This window comes from Corvus moneduloides, chromosome 1 (assembly GCF_009650955.1).
Source record: "Corvus moneduloides isolate bCorMon1 chromosome 1, bCorMon1.pri, whole genome shotgun sequence".
NCBI classification, from domain to species: domain Eukaryota; kingdom Metazoa; phylum Chordata; class Aves; order Passeriformes; family Corvidae; genus Corvus; species Corvus moneduloides.
The window spans coordinates 100,623,454-100,642,663 of record NC_045476.1 but is presented as its reverse complement, the minus strand read 5'-3'; the positions used below and the strand labels follow the sequence as shown (position 1 = coordinate 100,642,663).

Below are 19,210 nucleotides of genomic sequence, written 5' to 3'. Positions count from 1 at the left end.
TGGATCAGGCTCCCCAGGGAAGTGGGGTCACAGCACCAAGCCTGAGAGTTTAAGAAGTGCTTGGACAATGCTCTCGGGCACATGGTCTGATTCTGAGGTATGCTGTGCAGGGCCAGGGGCTGGACTCGATGATTTTTGTGGGTCTCTTCCACCTTGGTTTATTCTGTGGTTCTGTGTCAGTGTCCCTTCCCCTGAAGTGGGGCTGCACTAGCACCACAGCAGACAACAAGAACGCATTAATGATAACCAGTACTGAGATAAGCCCGAGTCCTGTGAGGAGCAGCTGAGGGAGCTGGGGTTATTTAATCTGGAGAAAAGGAAATGCACGGGTAACCTTATCGCTCTCTACAACCACCTGAAGGGAGGGTGCAGCCAGCTGTGGGTCGGCCTCTTCACCCAGGCAATCAGTGACAGGATGAGATGACACAGTCTTAAGCTGCACCAGCGGTAGTTTAGGTTGGACATCAGGAGGAATTTCTCCACAGAAAAAGGTGATTAGACACTGGAATGGACTGCCCAGGGAGGTGATGGAGTCATTGTTGCTGGAGGTGTTTAAGGAAAGACAGGAGTGCCACAGTTTAGTTGACATGGTGGTGTTGGGTCATGGGTTAGTGTTCTCAGATGTTTTTTACAACCTAACTGACTGATTCTTCCAGTGAAGGCACTGCAGAGTCAGCATTGGCGTTTGAGGTTATTACTATTATTTCACGTGTAGGAGGTTAGTATTTCACATATAAACCACCAGGCATGCTGCGCACTTCTGTACATGTGTACCTAGATAAAGCTCGCTGCTCCAAAGGGGTAATGAATTCCCATATCAGAAAGAGAGTGCAAAATTCTGGGAGACCCAGAAAACAACAAACGATGAGGGTGTTTGCATACCTGTCTAGAACAGAGATAGTCTCAATTCACACCAGGGAGTAACTCTGCAGTTGCACACTCTAAACTTTTCGTTTCTTGTCAATTAACCTGTGAACACCCTTCTCCTTTCCCCTTTTTGCCTTCTGTGAGGAGTAGGAGTTCTGCAGCTTTTTGTTAAAAATAATTTCCTCGAAGCTCTCTGGTCTCAATAAGATGTTTAAAACCAAGATAAAGCTTAAAGGAAAAATAATTTTCTCTTGGTTTAATTTTTCTTGTTATTGCTTAACTTTTAATTTTATTAATTGTCTAGTTACCTCAGAAGTCTGCCTTGCTGTTACTGTGAGAAACCAGAATGTATAATATTAAATACAGTCAACACTATTGTTTAAATAGTATCAGTAAAGATAATGCCTTTTTTTTCCTTACTTTGCAATACTGGCACAAGAAAAACATTAAACCCTGTTTTGGAACAAATATACAGTTTTCCATTAGTATAAAAATACACCAAGCCATCACAAAACAGAGGCAGATACAAGAACAAAATAATACAATGCTTTTTCAGCCTCTATTTGCACCAGGTAAGAAAGAAAAAAATAAAAATAAAAATAATTGTACAGCTGAACAGATTATGTTGGACTGTGTTCTTTGAAAACATTTCCAGAAGCATGCACTTCGTGACTCTTACCCAGTTCAGGCTTCCCAGCTGACTTTGAGAGGTACAGCAGCACACTGCAGCACACCATTCAACCATTTTATGTCAGTGTGCTACAGATTCGGGGTAGCACACTACTTTTCTTTTTCAGCATGCTCCTCCTGCACCCAAGCAAAAAAATCCACCTCAAATCCAAGTTATTTCAACTTAATTGTAACTTTATTTCCACTAGGAATAATTCCACAGTAAGAGGTAAAAGAAGCTGTCCCAGAGATGGCCATTTACAACAGCTGAATATTCTGATTTTATTGTTTTAATACAAAGATGGTTCTGCACTTTGAAAACAAACAGGAAAAAGATGTTTCTATTTTTATTTTCAGAATTCAGAGTTTTAACTGATTAAATACACCTTCTGTAAGCAGGCATTAACACTGTTCCTATACAGAGTAAATGAACTGTAAGAACTCCATCTCTGTTCCATCTCTGTTCCATCTCTGCCTCTGATAAGAACAGATTTAGATGCATTCCAGAAATTCCTCAGAGTTTCTTTAAAACACTGTTTTAATTTGTCTGTATTTTCCTTCCTGTGTCTGTTCATAGAATAAAACTAATACATTTTGTTGTTGCTTTGTCACCTTAGTTTTACTGCATCTTGCATTCCATGGTATTAAGATGTGAAACCATCAGAATGAGGATTCTCAAATTCCATTCAGATCTCAAAAAAAATTGTAAGTTAACATTAAAAAGTTCATTTGCCATCTGGCCCCAGCATGTCTAAATTATACCAGTATTTGGCTGCAAAGCTGAAGAGCTTTAATTAGAACCACTGAATGCTACCCAGCATCGCAAGCAGGAAGCGAGTTTTAATTACACAACTTCACTTTAAAAAAATATTTTTTCCCAAGCACACTAATTTATAACCATTCAAAACTTTTTTTCACCATCCTACAAAAGTAGAAGTCATTAATATATAGACATGTACATTCAGTCCAAACCAGTACTACTTTAGTTGGAAAAAAGCTCATGTTAAAAGAGCCTGAAGGATGGTATAAGCCAGCTTTCATTTTATTCTCATACTGGTAGGATAAAAGAAGACAAAAGATACTTTTGCCACCACATCAGTGCCTCTTAGCTAGAGCCTGGTTACACCTATTGGGATATATCCCTAAATTTGCAAAACACACCTAACTTCTACTGACTTTGCTGAAGCTTCTATGTTCCCTAAATTGGCGATAATCCAGGCACTTCTCATCTCAGCACTAGATTGACAGCACTGACTTTTTGTTATTTTTTAGTCTTATTAAGAAAAAAAATGTGGAGACCTGTTCATAACCCTTATATGGGAAAGGGTTTTTGATTACAAAGGTTTTTGAGTCAGGCCCAGCAGCCACAGGGAATAACTTCTGAGTATTTGTTGTAGGATGAATTTGTACTGCTGAGTGCAGTAGTTCATTCTGCTGATAAGTCTTTGTAAAAGAACCAACAATACAAAAAGATCAGACTGTCAATGTACAGTATTTAATAATACTGAAGAAAACAAATTATCTGTTTTAAAAAACTGTTTTAACATGGAAAGAATGAACATGAGCTTTACAACCTTTCCACAACACAGAACTCTCAGCTAAATGGAGAAATAAATAACAAGAATATCAAAACCAAGTTATTAATTTAATTAAAAAACCACTGTACGAAACTTAAACATAAAATAAACTCCATTGAGGTCATATGTAGTAAAACAACAAACTTACAGAAAGTATATAAAACATTGCTATATTCTCTCTATTAACTACCATGTCACTGTGTGCTGCCATTGCTTGGTCCCCTCAGAGTTCCACTTTCAGTCAGGATCCTTATAACATTCGGAATATCAATTCCTTAGTTAAAGGCAAACAAACAAAACCAGAAAATAAGCAATTTTATGATAAAATTCACCTAAAAACACAAGTTATACTGAAACATTCAGATGCTGAGATGAGTTTTGAATCTTTCCTTATTTAAAGAAAAATACCTGAGAACAATCAGAATGTGTCTGAAAACTGTAAGCTTTCCTACAATGTACAGTGTTCTTTTTTAAACCTTTATGATTCTAAACACACTCTGAAAAGCTTAGAAATGTACACAGGAAACTTCTGAAAAGAGAGCAGTAGCTGACTGAAGATGTGGGAAGGTTTAATAGCTAACGCTTACTAGAAAGTTATAAGCAAAAGAAAGACTACTTGTCTCTGATTCGTTATTATTTCTGTGTTACTGTGCAAATACAGTTCCTTCAGGGACCAGTAAATAAAATTTCCTTCACTGTTGGTATTCACAAAACTAGCCACTTATAGCACAGAGAAGGTTCTGATTTTTTCTAATAATAATGTGCTTGGTTTTAGTTTACTGTCTCTCTTACTGTAAATGTTACTATGCACAAATGAGAGAAGAATTAAAAAAAAAAAAAAAATCAGCAATTATTAATGCCTTTGTGGGAAGGCAGCTATTCTGAATTACCATTCCTAAACTGGATTCTGCAAAAGTTAAAGGGTGGGAAAAAATAAGTCTCTTCCGCCCTCCTTAATACCTCAAAGTTCTTCAACCCATATAAGTCCTTAATATTTCACAGAGCTAATAGATGATGTTATGTATATTTTTATATATGTGTGTTTGTGTGTGTATACATGTATATGCAAATTACCTCTGAAAGCTGGATTTGAGGCTGCTATTTTGTGTAGGGTGGCAGTAACTTCCTCAGCATTCATACTTCTTACACTGTTCAAAAATTCAGTCGTGATGTTGTTCTCATACGCTGTTTCCAAAGAGCCAGTTGAAAAGTTTTGGGGTTCATCTTCATTGACTGATAAGAACTGCTTAGCTGATCGGCTGCTTGAGTATTCTAAAGAAGGGAAATACTGTTTTTCAGTAAAAGAGGATTCTGCAGAGCCTACATTACTTATTTCTCTAAATAGGGCTTTTCAAAACAAGCATTTCCAGTCTGGCACAGCAGCATTGCTGGTACGGTTCACATCCAACTTTGCTACGTTTTCAAACAACCAAGAGTCAGGAATGCTTTCCAGTTACAGAAAATCCTGGAGAAACAACGGTGGGGAGGTAGGTGAAAGCTATTTCCATTACACTTACAAAAATGGAATAAAAGTTTCAAATCTCATATATTCTAAGTCACCACAATTTTTGTTATTAGCATTGCAATAACTGAGGTTTTCAAAAGCTAAACTTTCTAGAAAAACTAGAAAATTGACACCACACAGAAAGAAAAAGATCACACAAAATAGCTTCACTAGTATTCTGGCTATCTTGCCTTTCCAAGCATAGGATTGTACTGCCTAGGTTTAAGAAAAATAGCCATTTGTTTGTATCGGAAGGAAATGACCTCCAAGAAATCCAGGATTCTTTGAAAAAATTTCTCAGAAGTACCAAGGCCAAGTAGCTGCAGTATTCAGATATTAGAAAATTATCTATCCTCTACCACATTAACTTTCTACTAACATCTTGATTCAACTACACCTGCAGGAAACATCTCCTCCACCAAGAAGGGGAAAAAAAAATCAGGGGGGAAAAAAAGGCCAGAGAAACTTTCAAAGTCTCCTTAGAAACAGTTGCCCTTGAACACAGGAAAGTCAGAGTTGGTACTAATTCAATTTCTCCCCAGATTCTACAGTTAAGTAGGATCAATGTTTTTTAATAGTCTTGCCTTTCTAATATCAGTAGAGGATGGGGAAAAAACCCCAAAACTATTAATTTATGCTACTTGACTGGCTTTATACTGCTCTTAAACTCTGCTTTTAGAAAAGCGTGAAGAAAAGGCTTACTATCATTTATGCAAGGTTCAGTGTTAAGATTAACCCACATAAAGACTGCAAAGCCAACATGACCAGTGTCAGAGTCGCTAATACCTGCTGGAGTCAGGCTGGACTGTTCTGTGGAATACTCCAGTGCTGCTTCTCCATTATATCCAGCATTTAAGTGGTCCTATGAGTTCAAAAAAAGTTTAGAATCTCATCAGGACAAACTCTTGAAACAATGAACTACTACACTTTTAATGATCACAAACCAAATAAAAGACCAGTGTTTCTGCTATCAAATCTGAAAAATCAAGTATTTCTTTGCAAATCATTGGGTTAATAACTTCTGTGTATACACTGCCCATGGTATGTCCCTACATCTGAAAAAGCTCTGTACTAGGCAATGAAGAGGTAGTCATTGAGCCTAATTCTCAACTTGTCACATCAAAAAAGGAAGCATTTTGCACTCAAAATAAAAGATTTAGTTAAAAAATTACCAGTTGAAAGACCACAGTTTAGAATACTAACAAGGCCTAATGTGGGAAAACATTTTGGTCTTCCACAACTTGTAGTTTAGAAGTTATTTCAGTTAGAACTTCAATGTTTTGTAACATGTCAGCAGCCTCAGAGAGGTACTCAAAACACCTCCATATGTACTGCCTGTGTAAAGATAAGTCAGTCACAAGTAACAGCAGAGAGGGGAAAAACTGGGTTTCTAATAGTGGAAGAAGAAGGAGGCCTCAAAAACAACAGTCCAAAGAGTATGACCAGAAGTTGTATAAGAAAAAAAAATCATGTCATTGATGTGTGATTGCATGGTGAAACAGGAACAGAATACAGAACAGGAGTGTTAGGCAAGTCAGTAGAGATGACAAAAACCTTAAGTTAGAATTAAAAAGGGGCAAAAGCAGCAGAAAAACTTAGATGTAAGGAAAAGCACGGGAAAAAAGTGACAAGATGATTTTTAGTTTCTACCAACAACAAAAAAATAAACAAGCACCACTGAACAGAAATTATTAAGACTCATCAACATAAAAGCTAAAATTTAACCCTATCATCACTACCAAAATTCATGTATTTAACAGGCAAAACTTACAATACAGTCTCCACAGCATTTTTGTTTTATTGTATCATCTAAATTAACAAAAATGCACAATCACAGGAATCTACAGGTTTGTAGAACAAAACCAAAACAAAATCCACATTACTTTGTTTGATGCAGCCTGCTGACGATATTCCACCAGAGCGTTTGTGAGAGTCTGTGTAACTTTCAGGATAAATGAAGCATCATCTTCATTCAGTATCTCAAAACTTTGCTAGGGAAAAAAAAAAAGAAAACAACACACAATAAAACATTTTTCCTCTGAAAAACTGAAGTATCACAATTTATAAACAAACCTGCAGGAACCTTATTTTCTCTATGTCTCTACCCTTCTGTCAGACTTGGCTGAAATTACAAAGCGAATAGAGTTTTTATTTTTAATCCCATAAATGGAGGGCAGGAAGGTGGAATAAAAGAGAAGGAAGATGCAGCTACAGAACACAATCATTTGAAAAGGAATTACACAAAAATATGCCTGGAAGTACATAGGAGCTAATGCTTTTTCCTTAAGTATTTCGATCTCTTTCCAAGATGTCTGCATACAAATGAATGTGTACACCTTCCCTGAGGCAATATAGTCATAACCCATTTCTCTAGAACAGAGAAAAAAGCCAGAATGCTACTGAATTTAAAAGTACATGCTGCCTTGCCTTACATTACCCTTCTTCTTCTTCTTCCCTAAAAGCCTACAGAAAAAGCAGTCTTGAAGCTGTGAAGCTCTACTAGGGGAGCAAGTTCTAGCACCAACAGCACTCACAGAGAGGGCTACGTGTGTCACCCTCTTGTCTATACCAAGAAAGTTCTGCTGAAAACACTTCTCTGGCGGCAAAGTAACAGAACTCCAGCTGTGTCCTAACAGCTCAAAGTCTTCTGGATTATAAACAAACACCTTTAAACACTCCAGACAATGGAAAAGAAGTAATAAAAACCTAGCATTAAGTTCATATAAGACTGCGTAATAGGGATATATTACAATTTTAACATGAATAGTATTTATCTCTCCTGGTTTGCACAAGTTATATTTAATGAAGATCTTGCCAAAAGCTATCTGGAAAAAGAAGATTAAACTGTGGCAAGGATAATTTTGCTATGAGGTAATAAAAGAAATATAGTATGGATAATTATTGGACAGCTTTACACAATATGAACAGCAAGTCCAAAAAAGATACCTGTAAAATTACTTTCCACTACATCAGAAACCTTTGAATCCAACAACAACAGAAACACTTAGTGCAGCTTTTGAAAAAATGACTGTAGATGCAAAAATGAACGATTTTCACACTTTCCAAAACAGAACATTGTTCTAATCGATTCCCAACAGTCCTCTTTTCTTCTCAGAGGACAATCATACTAAGCAAGAAGATCCCTCAAAACATTCAAGTTTTATTAACATGGTGCAACCTCTACACCTAATAATTCCATATAAAAAAAGAGGAAAAAACCATTTTATGATAGTCAATAGTGCCTAAATTACCACGCAGTAGATCAGTCAAGCAACTATCAGTAAAAGATTTTCATAGAGTTTGTCACTGGTGCTTTTATGAAAATCACCATTTCTGTGTGCAAGACCACGACTGTTGTTGATACGTCTAACAACTGGCAACTGACAGTTTTCCACTCTTACTGTTCCTATCACTGGTGTGCATGTGTACATAATACACATTTTCAACAACTGAACAGAACTGTAATGTTCTGACACTTATTTAAGAGAGGGAATAGACAGGTTTTGCAGTTATGGCACTTTGGGCCAGGGCAGGGGGGGAACCCTGTTTTAAAAACACTACTTGCATTTTTTTTCTTAAAAATCCCATCTTTCCTTTCTACATATCTCTGATATTTGTCTTCATTCTGCTTCCTTCCATTACTGAATTCCATCTTTCCAAATTCCTCATCTGAAAATCACAGACCACTTGCAGAAACAAAGGAGAAAAGATGTTTAAAAAGGTCATATTAGCTAAGCATGTAGTTAAGGAGTGAAGATAACATATAGCTGAAAAAAAAGGATTTTCAATACAAGGCATTCCTCTGATAGTAAACCAACACTGGCAAAAACATGTCTAGAAACTTGAGAAACAATAGATACATTATAAATTCAGTGACATTAATTTTATTCTGAATCCTGCTTTCTGGCAAAATGGTAATCTGTTAGATTACCAGACTGCCAACATTCTGCCTTTCATTACTTGCTACATATTAGACTTAGCAAACCAGTGATTTCTTTTTCTATTTTTTTTTCCAAAAATTACCTTGCAAGGTAAGATTTAACACTCACCAAATAACCCAACAGCTCTTCTTGACTAGTGAATTCTTCAGGATTTGCTGTAAATTCTTGCTGTTTAATATAAAAAAAAGAGGTCCTGAGATCTATTCTATTCAGTAAATACAAATAAACAGTAGTAATTATTGTTACTCTAATATTCAAATTGTTTGTGCTGTTATGAAATGTGTACATAGGTTTTCATAACAAAGTAGGAAAAAACTTTGTTGTCAATAGTTTTGCCTTAGTCACTTGTAGCTAATTTATTGTCAATAATATTAATTTGAATAAGCAAACACGACTGCCAATCATATATTAATTATTTCCCCAACTATTTGGAAACTGGAGTAACACATTAACAGAAAAATATTCACCTCAGCTTCCTTGTTTTCTTCCTCTGATTGTTTATTGGTCTCACACCTTAAAATAGAATAAATAAAACATTCAGTTGGCTGATCCAGCAAAAATGTGTAGCCAGCCAATAACTGGTAATTTCAGAGTGTGTCAGAAGTTCTGACACACTCTGAAAGAAAGGTCACATATTATTTCCTCAGAGAAATCTCAGTCATTCCAGATCATCAGAAAAATTATTTATGGGGTTTGTTTTTTTTCTTAGTGTGATTATCTAGAACATAAGTTCTAAAACCCAGAGTTAATAAAAAAGCTTGATATTGGTAGTAATAGCTGTAAGGTTTTTGTATGCATTGCAGTAAGACAAGGCTCCTAATTACAGTAGGATTTTTATCAGCACTTCACAAACTTGCTTTTGAAAAAATTCAACTATTAAAAATCAGTGTTTTACAATGCAGCCACACAAATACTGGCATACAAAGATTCACATGGCTAAACATTCCTATGCCATATTTGTGCTGTTCTGCCATTACAACTACTATTGATACATTCTATCCCTTTGCAAGGCCAGGAACCAGGGATGAGAGCGGCTGGGTGTTTCTTAAATTAACCAAAACTATATGACTGCCAAGCCTAAGCCCTCCTCTGCCTTGAAATGTTTCTTAGGAACCAAAAGTTTAGTAAAAGCAGATGATGATAAAATAATTTAAACCTTCAGATGACTGTTTGTTCAGAAACTTAACTACGAAGAAATAAGGAATCACAGAAATTCTCAGATAGATATTACAGAATCTTTAAGAGGAAACATCATTTGGCTGCTTGCTGCCAATTAGAATCTGATATTAATTCTTTTAAGAAACTATATATCAAGTTCATATCTCTCAGTAGTCTCACAAAAATAAATAGTAAAGTAACAAGCTGAAGTCCTAATTTAGTAACTAACTTCCAAGTCAGTCTCTCACCGAAACACCTGGCTGCTCATAATCACCGAGGATCTATCTGAATCAGATTAAAAGAATAACATTAAATGATTTTCCAAAGGAAGCTGTTCTTAATATTTAAAAGAACAAGACTGCACAATGAGGATCAGTACCAGGTAGAAATAGACCTCAGCATCTCCAGATGTGGATAGCTGAGCTTTCATTCATTTCCTATTCTTCGTGTTTTCACAAACTAGTTCTGATTCAGAACTGTTGGTTATTTGAAAGCCAACAAATAAACACAAAGATTCATAAACCTGGACTTGAATTTGGTTTCAACTGATTGTTTTCCATAATGGTTGCTCCACAGAGAGGCAGGTCCTACAAAAATGTCAGGAACATGAAAATTTCTCCTTTACAAGCAGAAGGTGTTAGCCCTCCATGTCTGGGAGAGAGATTACTGGTTTGAAGTCAAAACACATTCCAAGGGAATGTCATTAAGAGCAAAACCAAGTAACTAAATTGTAGGAACAAAACTCCTACGTTTGGGCTGATGCATGTATATCCCTTACTGAATGCCTTCCTGTGGTTCCTGGTGCTGCACAAAGATGACCCATGTTGGAGATGTTCTCCTCACACAAAGGCTGACAGCTCAAATTGAACTCACAGCGCTGTTACTAATAAGATGCTCACAAGCAGCCAAGCACGGTTTCAGCATTTTAGAACACAATTGTTCTTTTAGGACACTTATTGTTCCTCCACAAAATCATTTGTAAAGAAGAAACCCCAATTGTTATAGCCGTTACTGATTGTCTTTCCCTTCCAAAATCAGTTCATCTACTACCCTAATTATCTGATATGAACCTGTAACAGAGGCAGTTTTAAACCATGAGGAAATGTTCTTTTTGAACATTTTCAGCAGCACATGACAACTATACCTTAAGGATAATAGTTAAATACGAAAGCCAATTGCATCCAGAGCAAAGTCTGAGATCACTTTACATACACCAGGTTTTCTGTTGATGACAGAAGTTTACAGCTGAGCACAATTTCAGAAGACATGGATTTTACTATGCAAATCCAATACAGACAATTGTCAGGTACAACATTTTCCTTTAAGTTAATTTAAGTGGGTTTGAAGGTGGTGGTTTTTTGTTTCTTTTACCTTTCTGAATTGTTGCCTTTGCTGCTTTCAATAGCATTATTAGGTTCAACATTTTCATCTGGTTTTGTCTGTTCTTTCTGCCTTTCTTCATTCTCCTCTTGAACATTATCTTCATCTAAAACAATAAAAAAGTATACTAAGTAATGTTTTTCCAATGTTTTAATTTAAAAAATATTCTAAACAAAGAATACTTCTAAAGACAACATCAATAAAACCTAAGGGTGGAAGTAAGGTATCTTGTGAAGAAATAAAATAAAAACAGAACCTAAAAAAATCAGTAGAAGTAGAATGTTTTCTTTACAAACACTGGGATTATTCTTGCCTTTGCCACAGACCCCAAGGCCATCCACACAACTGTGCAAATTCACCTCTGTTACTCAGCTGTGGAAGCTCTATGTGGAACAGGCACATACAGAGTAAGTAACTCATGCACTGGTGAAAGTTAAAAAAAAAAAACATTAAAAGAAACCATTTCCCTTCTTACCTTCAGTAGGGTCTGTCAGTTCCCCATCTTTATTTTCATTATCTGTTTTTTCTGCATTACTAAGGGGCATATCCACATGCTGAACTTTAGCTTTTGAAGGGCTGTCATCTGCATTGAAAACTAAACAAACACGCTTCAAATGTAGCACAAGAGACATTACCTTAATAGAGGATGGTTCTACTACTGCACTTTGATTTCACCTAGCTCTGTTTCTGTGCAATAGTACTTACAAACACCAAGAATAATCTTATAAGCATTATTATGTGACAGCATATTAAATACTAACTACAAATCAGCAACAAAATTTAAGATATTTTATGCCCTGGTTATAATTACATGCATTTCTTAAAATATATAAATATTATAAATGTAGTAGAATGCCACAAAGTCACATGCAAGATTAGACACATTAACCAAGAGGTTACAATCAAGGAATCTAATTTGAATAGGACTCAATTTATTTCAAACCACTTTCCTAGATTCAAAATGGCTATTTTTCCTCTTTGGAGTACGACGCTGCTAATCAAGATGACCTTGTTACTTCTACTGAGCTATTTTAAGGTACCATTCACATACTGATATACATTAAGTACTTTAGTTTCAAATCCAATCTTTATTTTTCATGCAATGAGAATGAAGGTCTCATAGCAAGTTTTAGCCATTTCCTCAAGTGGCATGCAGTCATACTGTCTGTCCACCTGGACAACATTGTACTACAATGAGTTTTAAAACATTAAACTGAGTGGGGAGGTCTCACTGATACCACATTCCTATAATTTTGTGAGTATCAATGCCTAGTAAAACAGAAAATTTTCTTCCAGAGATAAGAGGTATGGCTGTGCTTTAAAAATTCTGCATGGCTTTCTGAACTGGAGATTAAATACAAGCATAGAGCCCCAACCTGCTCCTTTTGTCCAGTTCACCAAAATGCTGGTATCTGGCACTGCAGAGACTACCCTGGTCTGATTTGGATCAAAGGAGGACCAAATTAGAAATGGACAATTTACACCTCACTGAGCACACTTACATTCTTGCCATTTCCTCCTCATTGTTGGAACACCTGTAACAACCTAAAAATAAAACCCATTTATGTTAGTTATTTTGTGGATAAAATCATTCCACAGATATTTCATCAGCATTAATTTTTTTTTTTTAAGAATATACGACCAGTAGTGTAAAACACATGTGTGTATATCCCTTAATGGACATTCAAAAAGTCAATAAATTAGTTACCTGGACACTTATTTACCACAAATAAATTTCTTCTAGAGCTTAAAAAAAAAGAAAATTAAACAGCTGGTTTCAAAAGATATCGCAGTAAAATTAAACCAGGTTACACATGCTTTGTTTAAAAATTCCTTAAATAGAGAATGGATTTGCTATGGATGTAATAAACTACCTAGAAAAACAAAAAGGTCTACAAAATACAGATGGAAGTAAATATTTCCATATGCATGGATATAAATCTCAAGTAAAATAAACCATCTCAAGTCAAGAAGAAATTTAAGCAGGTCAAGTGAAAAAGTTGCTGCCAACAGTCAGCTGCTTCTCTTTTTAAACAGAGGTTAAAAATGAAGGATATGCAGACAGAATGGATTTGACAGCCTGAAATCTCTCCCTTCTGGAGCAGGGAGCTCTAGAGAGAGCAGTTCTCCCTTGACCTGATCTTCCGATATTCCCATAACTGTTTTTTATCAGAAAAAGGTAGGATCAGAGCAGGCTCTTATCCTTGAGCCTAAGTGTGATGGTATCACACAGAAAGAAACACAGGTCTTTTTCCAGATGGGCAGGACATCACCAGCTTTAACAGAGGAACCTTGGGAACTCCACTTTAAAAGGAGACATCTGTGCACATTAAGTAGCATTAGCAAGGGTCTTGTCAAGAAACGCTGCTTAACAAGCAGGATGCTGACAGAAATCGAAGTTGATGGGGAAAACAAATTTAATGTGTACCACGAAGAATAGTGAGCACCTCAAGAAGGTGTCATGAACCAGCATGGAAAGGTACACCTCAAGAAGAAACTTCACCAATATCCCGTCCACATAAAGGTATTATAAATACCACTGCAGTGCAAGTATCAGCACAGAGCAATATGAAGATATCTCCACATGAATGTATTTCTAAAGGTGCAGCTTCCTAAGAATTTAAGCTTGTGGTGCTTCTGCAATCACATGTACTGCTGATAATCTCATATCAATCTGCAGATTCCCACACTTCCATCTGTACTGTCAGAAATTTTACCTGGCTCCCCTGAGAATTGCCATGAGCTGCTAACGAAGCAGAAACTATTCAGGAAAGTTATAAAGGCAGTTTCCTAGCATCAATGAAACAACTTATTTTACAGACACGCAGAGCTGAGAATTGATTAAATATTAGTATATCTATTTTGCATTATTTGTGCACTCAGGGAAATTTTGTCCAGAATAATCCTGGAAGAATTACTAAAATGACAAAAAGCACCTGTAATAAAGGTTAAAAAAAGCAAGATTTTCCTACCATCCAAAGCAAACCTGCCCACTGTAATGGAAATTACATTCTTTGTTTCTTTATTAAATATAAAGCTCCTGGAATTCTTAAGAGAAATGTACCTGTATTTGTTTTCTTCCTTCTTTCTTCTCAATTGTTAATCCAACTTGCCTAACTCTTCTGTTCAGTTCAGAGCCTTTACCCTTAACTTCATCAGATTGTGCTATCTCTGGATAATGTTGTCTCTAGAAAATAAATGCAAGTCCTTAAGTCACAAAACTCCAGCACAGTTAATAATCATGGGAGATAAATCAACTTCTACATATACATTAACAGAACTTACTAAAATGGTTATGCATAGAATCACAGAATAATTTAGGAAACTAAAGCCAAATCTTCAGCTCAGAACAGGGCTGACTCTGAATGCTGAATTGGTTGCATAGGGCTTTGCCCGCTTGGGTCTAAAAACCTCTGGGAAGAGAGATTTCCCCCTCTCTCTGAACAACCTGTTCCAATGCTTGACTACCCTCACAGCAAAAAACTTCATGTCAAGTAGGAAAATCCTGTTTGAATTTATGTTCCTGCCAAGCAGCTCCAAAAAGGGTCTGGTTCTCCCTTCTCAATAACATCCTCTGAGGTACTGGAGGGTTACTGTTAGATCCCTCTGACACTTTTTCTTCTCCAGCCAGAAGAAACCCAATTACCTTAACTTCTCTTCATGGTACAAATGTGCTTCAGCCCCCTGACTATCTTGGTAGCTCTCCTCTGGACTAGCTCAATTTCATAAATAGCTTCCTTTCTGCAGTACACTGAACACAATACTCTGGATATGGCCTAGCAAGGATCAAGAACAGGGGAATAATCACTTCCTTTGATCTACTGGCTGTCCCCTTGTTAGTATAGCTCAGCTTGCTGTTAGCCTTCACTGACACCAAGGTACACTGCTTATCTTGAGCTTGTTATCCACCAGGACCCCCAGGCTCCTTTTTTAGCAGAGCAAATTCCAGGCATTTAGTCTCCTGCCTTTTCCACTACCTAGGGTTAATCCAGCTCAGGTGCACGACTTAAAATTAATCCTTCATGAATTATTATATTTTTATAGTATTTAGGAATTTAACAGAGATGCAGTTAACAAGTGTAAGATTCAGAACTGCAGGAAACAGTTCCAAGTAAGCAAGAAATATAATAGCTGAGAACACCAAAACTCAGCATGTACATCTGAATCAATGGCCAGAAACAGCATGGCGTTTATGAAAGACATTACTGCAGATTCACAGCAGCACACCCAACATTAGGCCTAAAACTGCCCCAAAATACTATGTGAACTCAGCTTCTATGACTTCAGGATATGTGGAATATAATACCAATTTTGAGACTTTTATGGGAAGTATCAAAATACTTTTCAGAATATTGCTTTCTCAGTTTTGTTAAAGCCCCCCTTAAGCCAGTATACTCAAGCAAACATTCAAAGAGTGGACAGCCTAATTTCCCTAAACATATTGAAAATAATAATGTATTTGAATGTTTGTGAGCTGTCATGAACCTCAAGAGCTTTGCCAATTGTCATAAAACAGGCCACAGAACTCACAGGGCTTGCCTAGCCTCAAAACAGAATACGAGTTGCGTTTTTTCCCCCTGATTCCAAGTCACAGTATCTAATAATTTAATTAGTATGTATCATGTTAATTTATAATTATGCTCCTTTTAAAGCATCTGAAAGATGGAATAGTTTCTTCATTGATCCCATTCTTTTACGTAATACAAAAATCAGTCAAAAATCTACTTCTAGTCCATTTGAGCTATAGATTTCATTACTGGTTGACCAAAACAGAATAAACTAAACACTCAGTGTCAAGCAATGGACAGACATACACATTATTGATGAGAAGAATTTTAAGTATATTCATCACAGTTGCATAATTGCAATATAAAGATTTTCACAAAAGCTTATGTAAAACCTTCATTTAAATTTTTTAAAAATCGAATATGACTAAAAAATTCTCTCCTTAAATCATTACATTGAAACAAACAAACAAACAAACAAAAATAACTTACCAAGTATGCCAGTCTGTGCTTGGAGCCACAAACATGCATGAACATGTTACTCAGTCCTGTTTTACAGTAGCACAGTTGACATTCATAGAGAAAAGGAACATTGTCTTTTGTTCGGTATTCTATTATGTAATTAAGTCCTGTATTGAAAAAAAAACCCAAACAACTTAGGAAATTGCTGGAACAAATCATCAGTGCTGGTTGCAAAAGCACTGATTTTAAAGCACTGACATATAAGGAAAAGATTACTACTGCATGTCAAATACATCAGTGAAGACTTCTAGAACCATCAGGTATTTTATCTTTTGGGTGGCTAGACTTTTTGAATACCAAAGGTACAAAACTGATTTTTTTAGGATGCCTTATTTTTACCACATAGGACTCAACAATTTCTTAATAAATAATCTAAAAAAATAATAGCAACAATTATTTTTTAACTATTTAGAAGGGAATGTATTTTAATATATGGCCCTAATTGTTTCTTCTGTCAACTCCTATCTGCTTTCCCTCCACTGAATGGGTAGTTAAATTGCAAAGAGCCACACTGATCTTTTAAGTTAAAGTTCATTTCTGTCATATCACTTTAGATTGTTTCTAGAGAATATTGTCAACATGAGATATCTCATCAAATATGTTCCAGGCCAAATCCAATGGTTTTGTCACTAAGATCCATCACTTCCATACCATACTATTGGGTACTCAGTGTAACCACAAGAAGATTTTATTACACACTGCCTAATTTTACATTTTAAAAACTAATCCATACTCTTTGAAGGTAAGCATCACAAAACCAATTACAGTCTTAAAAGCCCTTACCAAGTGCAGGTTCTGAATCTTTACATGTATTAAGCTGTTCTTCCAACGTCTGTCCATGATATGACGTGTCCTTCTCTGGCTCAAGTGGCACTGTAAGAAATTCACATACATGTGAATCCCTGCTCGTACATGGTCCCACATGACAAATTACATGAGTTATTATAAATAATTATCCTCCCAATCTTATTTTCACTCTCTTTAAAGCATTTGGTTTGCAAAAATTAAGTATTATTACAAAATATTACTGCAGATTGAAAGTACAATGAACAGAAATTAATTCCCAATGACCTGCTAAGATCTAGATATCACCTGTAATATTGTACCTCAACATTTTTAATTTCTTCCACTTTTTTTTTCGGGGAGGTGTGAGGGGAAGCATTAAACATTCTTACCAAAATCAGGAAGTTTCCCAGGTGTTTTCACTTTCTTCCCTAAGCAACTTCCTGTTTTAACTAAAACAAAAAAAATAACAGCAACAATAACAACAATAACAACAACAACAACAACAACATAAAAAACCAAGGAAGAAAACAAAAGAAAACAAAGAATCCGACAGAGGTGGAAATAAAATTGTTAGTACAATGGAAAGAACAATTTGGTAAAATAACTGACTACTTTGGAAAAAACTCTTTGAGCTTTTGTGGACATGAGAAAACTAAGCTATGTTTAGTTTTGAATGCGCTAAGAGATTCTTCTCATGGATTCACAGACCATTCTGAGTTGGAAGGGACCCACAAGGATCATCGAGTCCCACACCAGTCCCTGCTCATACATGGTCCCACATGACAAATTAAGTCAGTTATTATAAAACACTATCCCCCCAACCCTATTTCCACTCTCTTTAAAGCATTTGGTTTGCAAAAATTAAGTATTATCACAAAATATTACTGCAGATTGAAAGTACAATGAACAGAAATGAATTCCCAATGACCTGCTAAGATCAATATTACAGGTGATCTAATTATCACCTGTAATATTGTACCTCAACACTTTTTATTTCTTCCACTTTTTTTTGGGGGGGGGGAGGTGTGAGGGGAGGTATTAAACATTCTTACCAAAATCAGGAAGTTTCCCAGGTGTTTTCACTTTCTTCCCTAAGCCACTTTCTGTTTTAACTAAAAAAAAAACAAAGAAGAAAACAAAAGAAAACAAAGAATCCGACAGAAGTGGAAATAAAATTGTTAGTACAACTTAAAGAACAATTTGGTAAAATAACTGACTACTTTGAAAAAACTCTTTGAGCTTTTGTTGACATGAGAAAACTAAGCTACGTTTAGTTTTGAATGTGCTAAGAGATTCTTCTCACAGATTGACAGACCATTCTGAGTTGGAAGGGACCCACAAGGATCATCGAGTCCTGTACAAGGACTGAACCCATGACCCTGGTGTCACTAGCACCATGCTCCAAAAGATTAACAAAAAACACTCACACCAAACAACAACAAAGTTATTTTATGTCAGGTAATTCAATGAAGCAGGCAGAGAGGAAGATCAATCAAGCTCAATGTCTCTAAATATTTCAGGGCATCCAGGAATTTCAGGGTGTTTATTTCAGCAGCATACAGCTGCTAAATATTTCACCAGTTACATTTCCTTTACAATCCAAACAAAAATTCCCAGATCACGAAGGTCCAATGACTATGTCTAACTTGAACAACAACTTTCAAACTGAATAAGAGCAGTGCACTGTAGAAACCTGTAAATACATTCTGGAGCATCATGAAACCAAAGTAGGAAAAAAATGGTGAACATAGTTAGACCTTCACTCCTTCTGGAACTAGAGCAGTTCATCAAGACTCAGGGTAGGTTTAATGATTTATTAAACCTATTAAAAGTATTAAAAGTATCTTAATTAACTGAAGCAAATTAAGCCCTTTTCAAAAACAAATATAAAGTATATACAGTATTTCTACATGCTTTAGGAAGCATAGCTTTTTTAAAGTATATTTTAAATTTTGAAGGTCTCTAACATCTTGAATTCTTTAGGGTTTCTCAATATTTTAATGTAGATGATTTTTAGTATTCTAGCTAGTGCTTGTTAATCAACTTTGCATACCTCTCGCTCACATTACTGATTGACTAGGTAGTTATATAATTAAAAAACACAAGACAAGTCTTAAAACACAAGTCTTGAGAAAGTTGTGAAAAGGTTCGCTTTTTGTAAAATTTAAAAAAAGTTTAATAAAAGGGACAATTAGGAGACAACAGCAAAAAGGGTATTACGGCCAGGTGCTTTGGCAGGGAGCCCAAAGCACACCTCTACATCCAAAAGATCATCTTTAAAAGTACATCTCTTATTGCATA

At 35.9% G+C, this 19,210-nt stretch overlaps 1 protein-coding gene across 4 annotated transcripts in view; it reads right to left on the bottom strand.

The window, feature by feature from the left end:
- Positions 1 to 1,245: 1,245 nt before the first annotated feature.
- LOC116448965 overlaps positions 1,246 to 19,210 on the bottom strand; it is a 21,218-nt gene continuing 3,253 nt past the window's right edge. For 2 of the 4 annotated variants that reach the window (XM_032120058.1, XM_032120048.1), the window contains exons 5-18: positions 17,962 to 18,021; positions 17,299 to 17,358; positions 16,907 to 16,996; positions 16,094 to 16,230; positions 14,161 to 14,283; positions 12,599 to 12,641; positions 11,572 to 11,691; positions 11,088 to 11,202; positions 9,026 to 9,071; positions 8,667 to 8,726; positions 6,501 to 6,608; positions 5,404 to 5,479; positions 4,188 to 4,385; positions 1,711 to 3,387 (exon numbers count right to left, since the gene is read on the bottom strand). In XM_032120058.1, coding sequence (XP_031975949.1) covers positions 3,308 to 3,387; positions 4,188 to 4,385; positions 5,404 to 5,479; positions 6,501 to 6,608; positions 8,667 to 8,726; positions 9,026 to 9,071; positions 11,088 to 11,202; positions 11,572 to 11,691; positions 12,599 to 12,641; positions 14,161 to 14,283; positions 16,094 to 16,230; positions 16,907 to 16,996; positions 17,299 to 17,358; positions 17,962 to 18,021 — 1,316 coding nt within the window. In that variant the 3' untranslated portion in view covers positions 1,711 to 3,307. Of the gene's footprint in view, positions 1,675 to 1,710; positions 3,388 to 4,187; positions 4,386 to 5,403; positions 5,480 to 6,500; positions 6,609 to 8,666; positions 8,727 to 9,025; positions 9,072 to 11,087; positions 11,203 to 11,571; positions 11,692 to 12,598; positions 12,642 to 14,160; positions 14,284 to 16,093; positions 16,231 to 16,906; positions 16,997 to 17,298; positions 17,359 to 17,961; positions 18,022 to 19,210 lie in introns of those variants that run through there. The other 2 variants (XM_032120074.1, XM_032120067.1) reach the window with 2 other exon arrangements.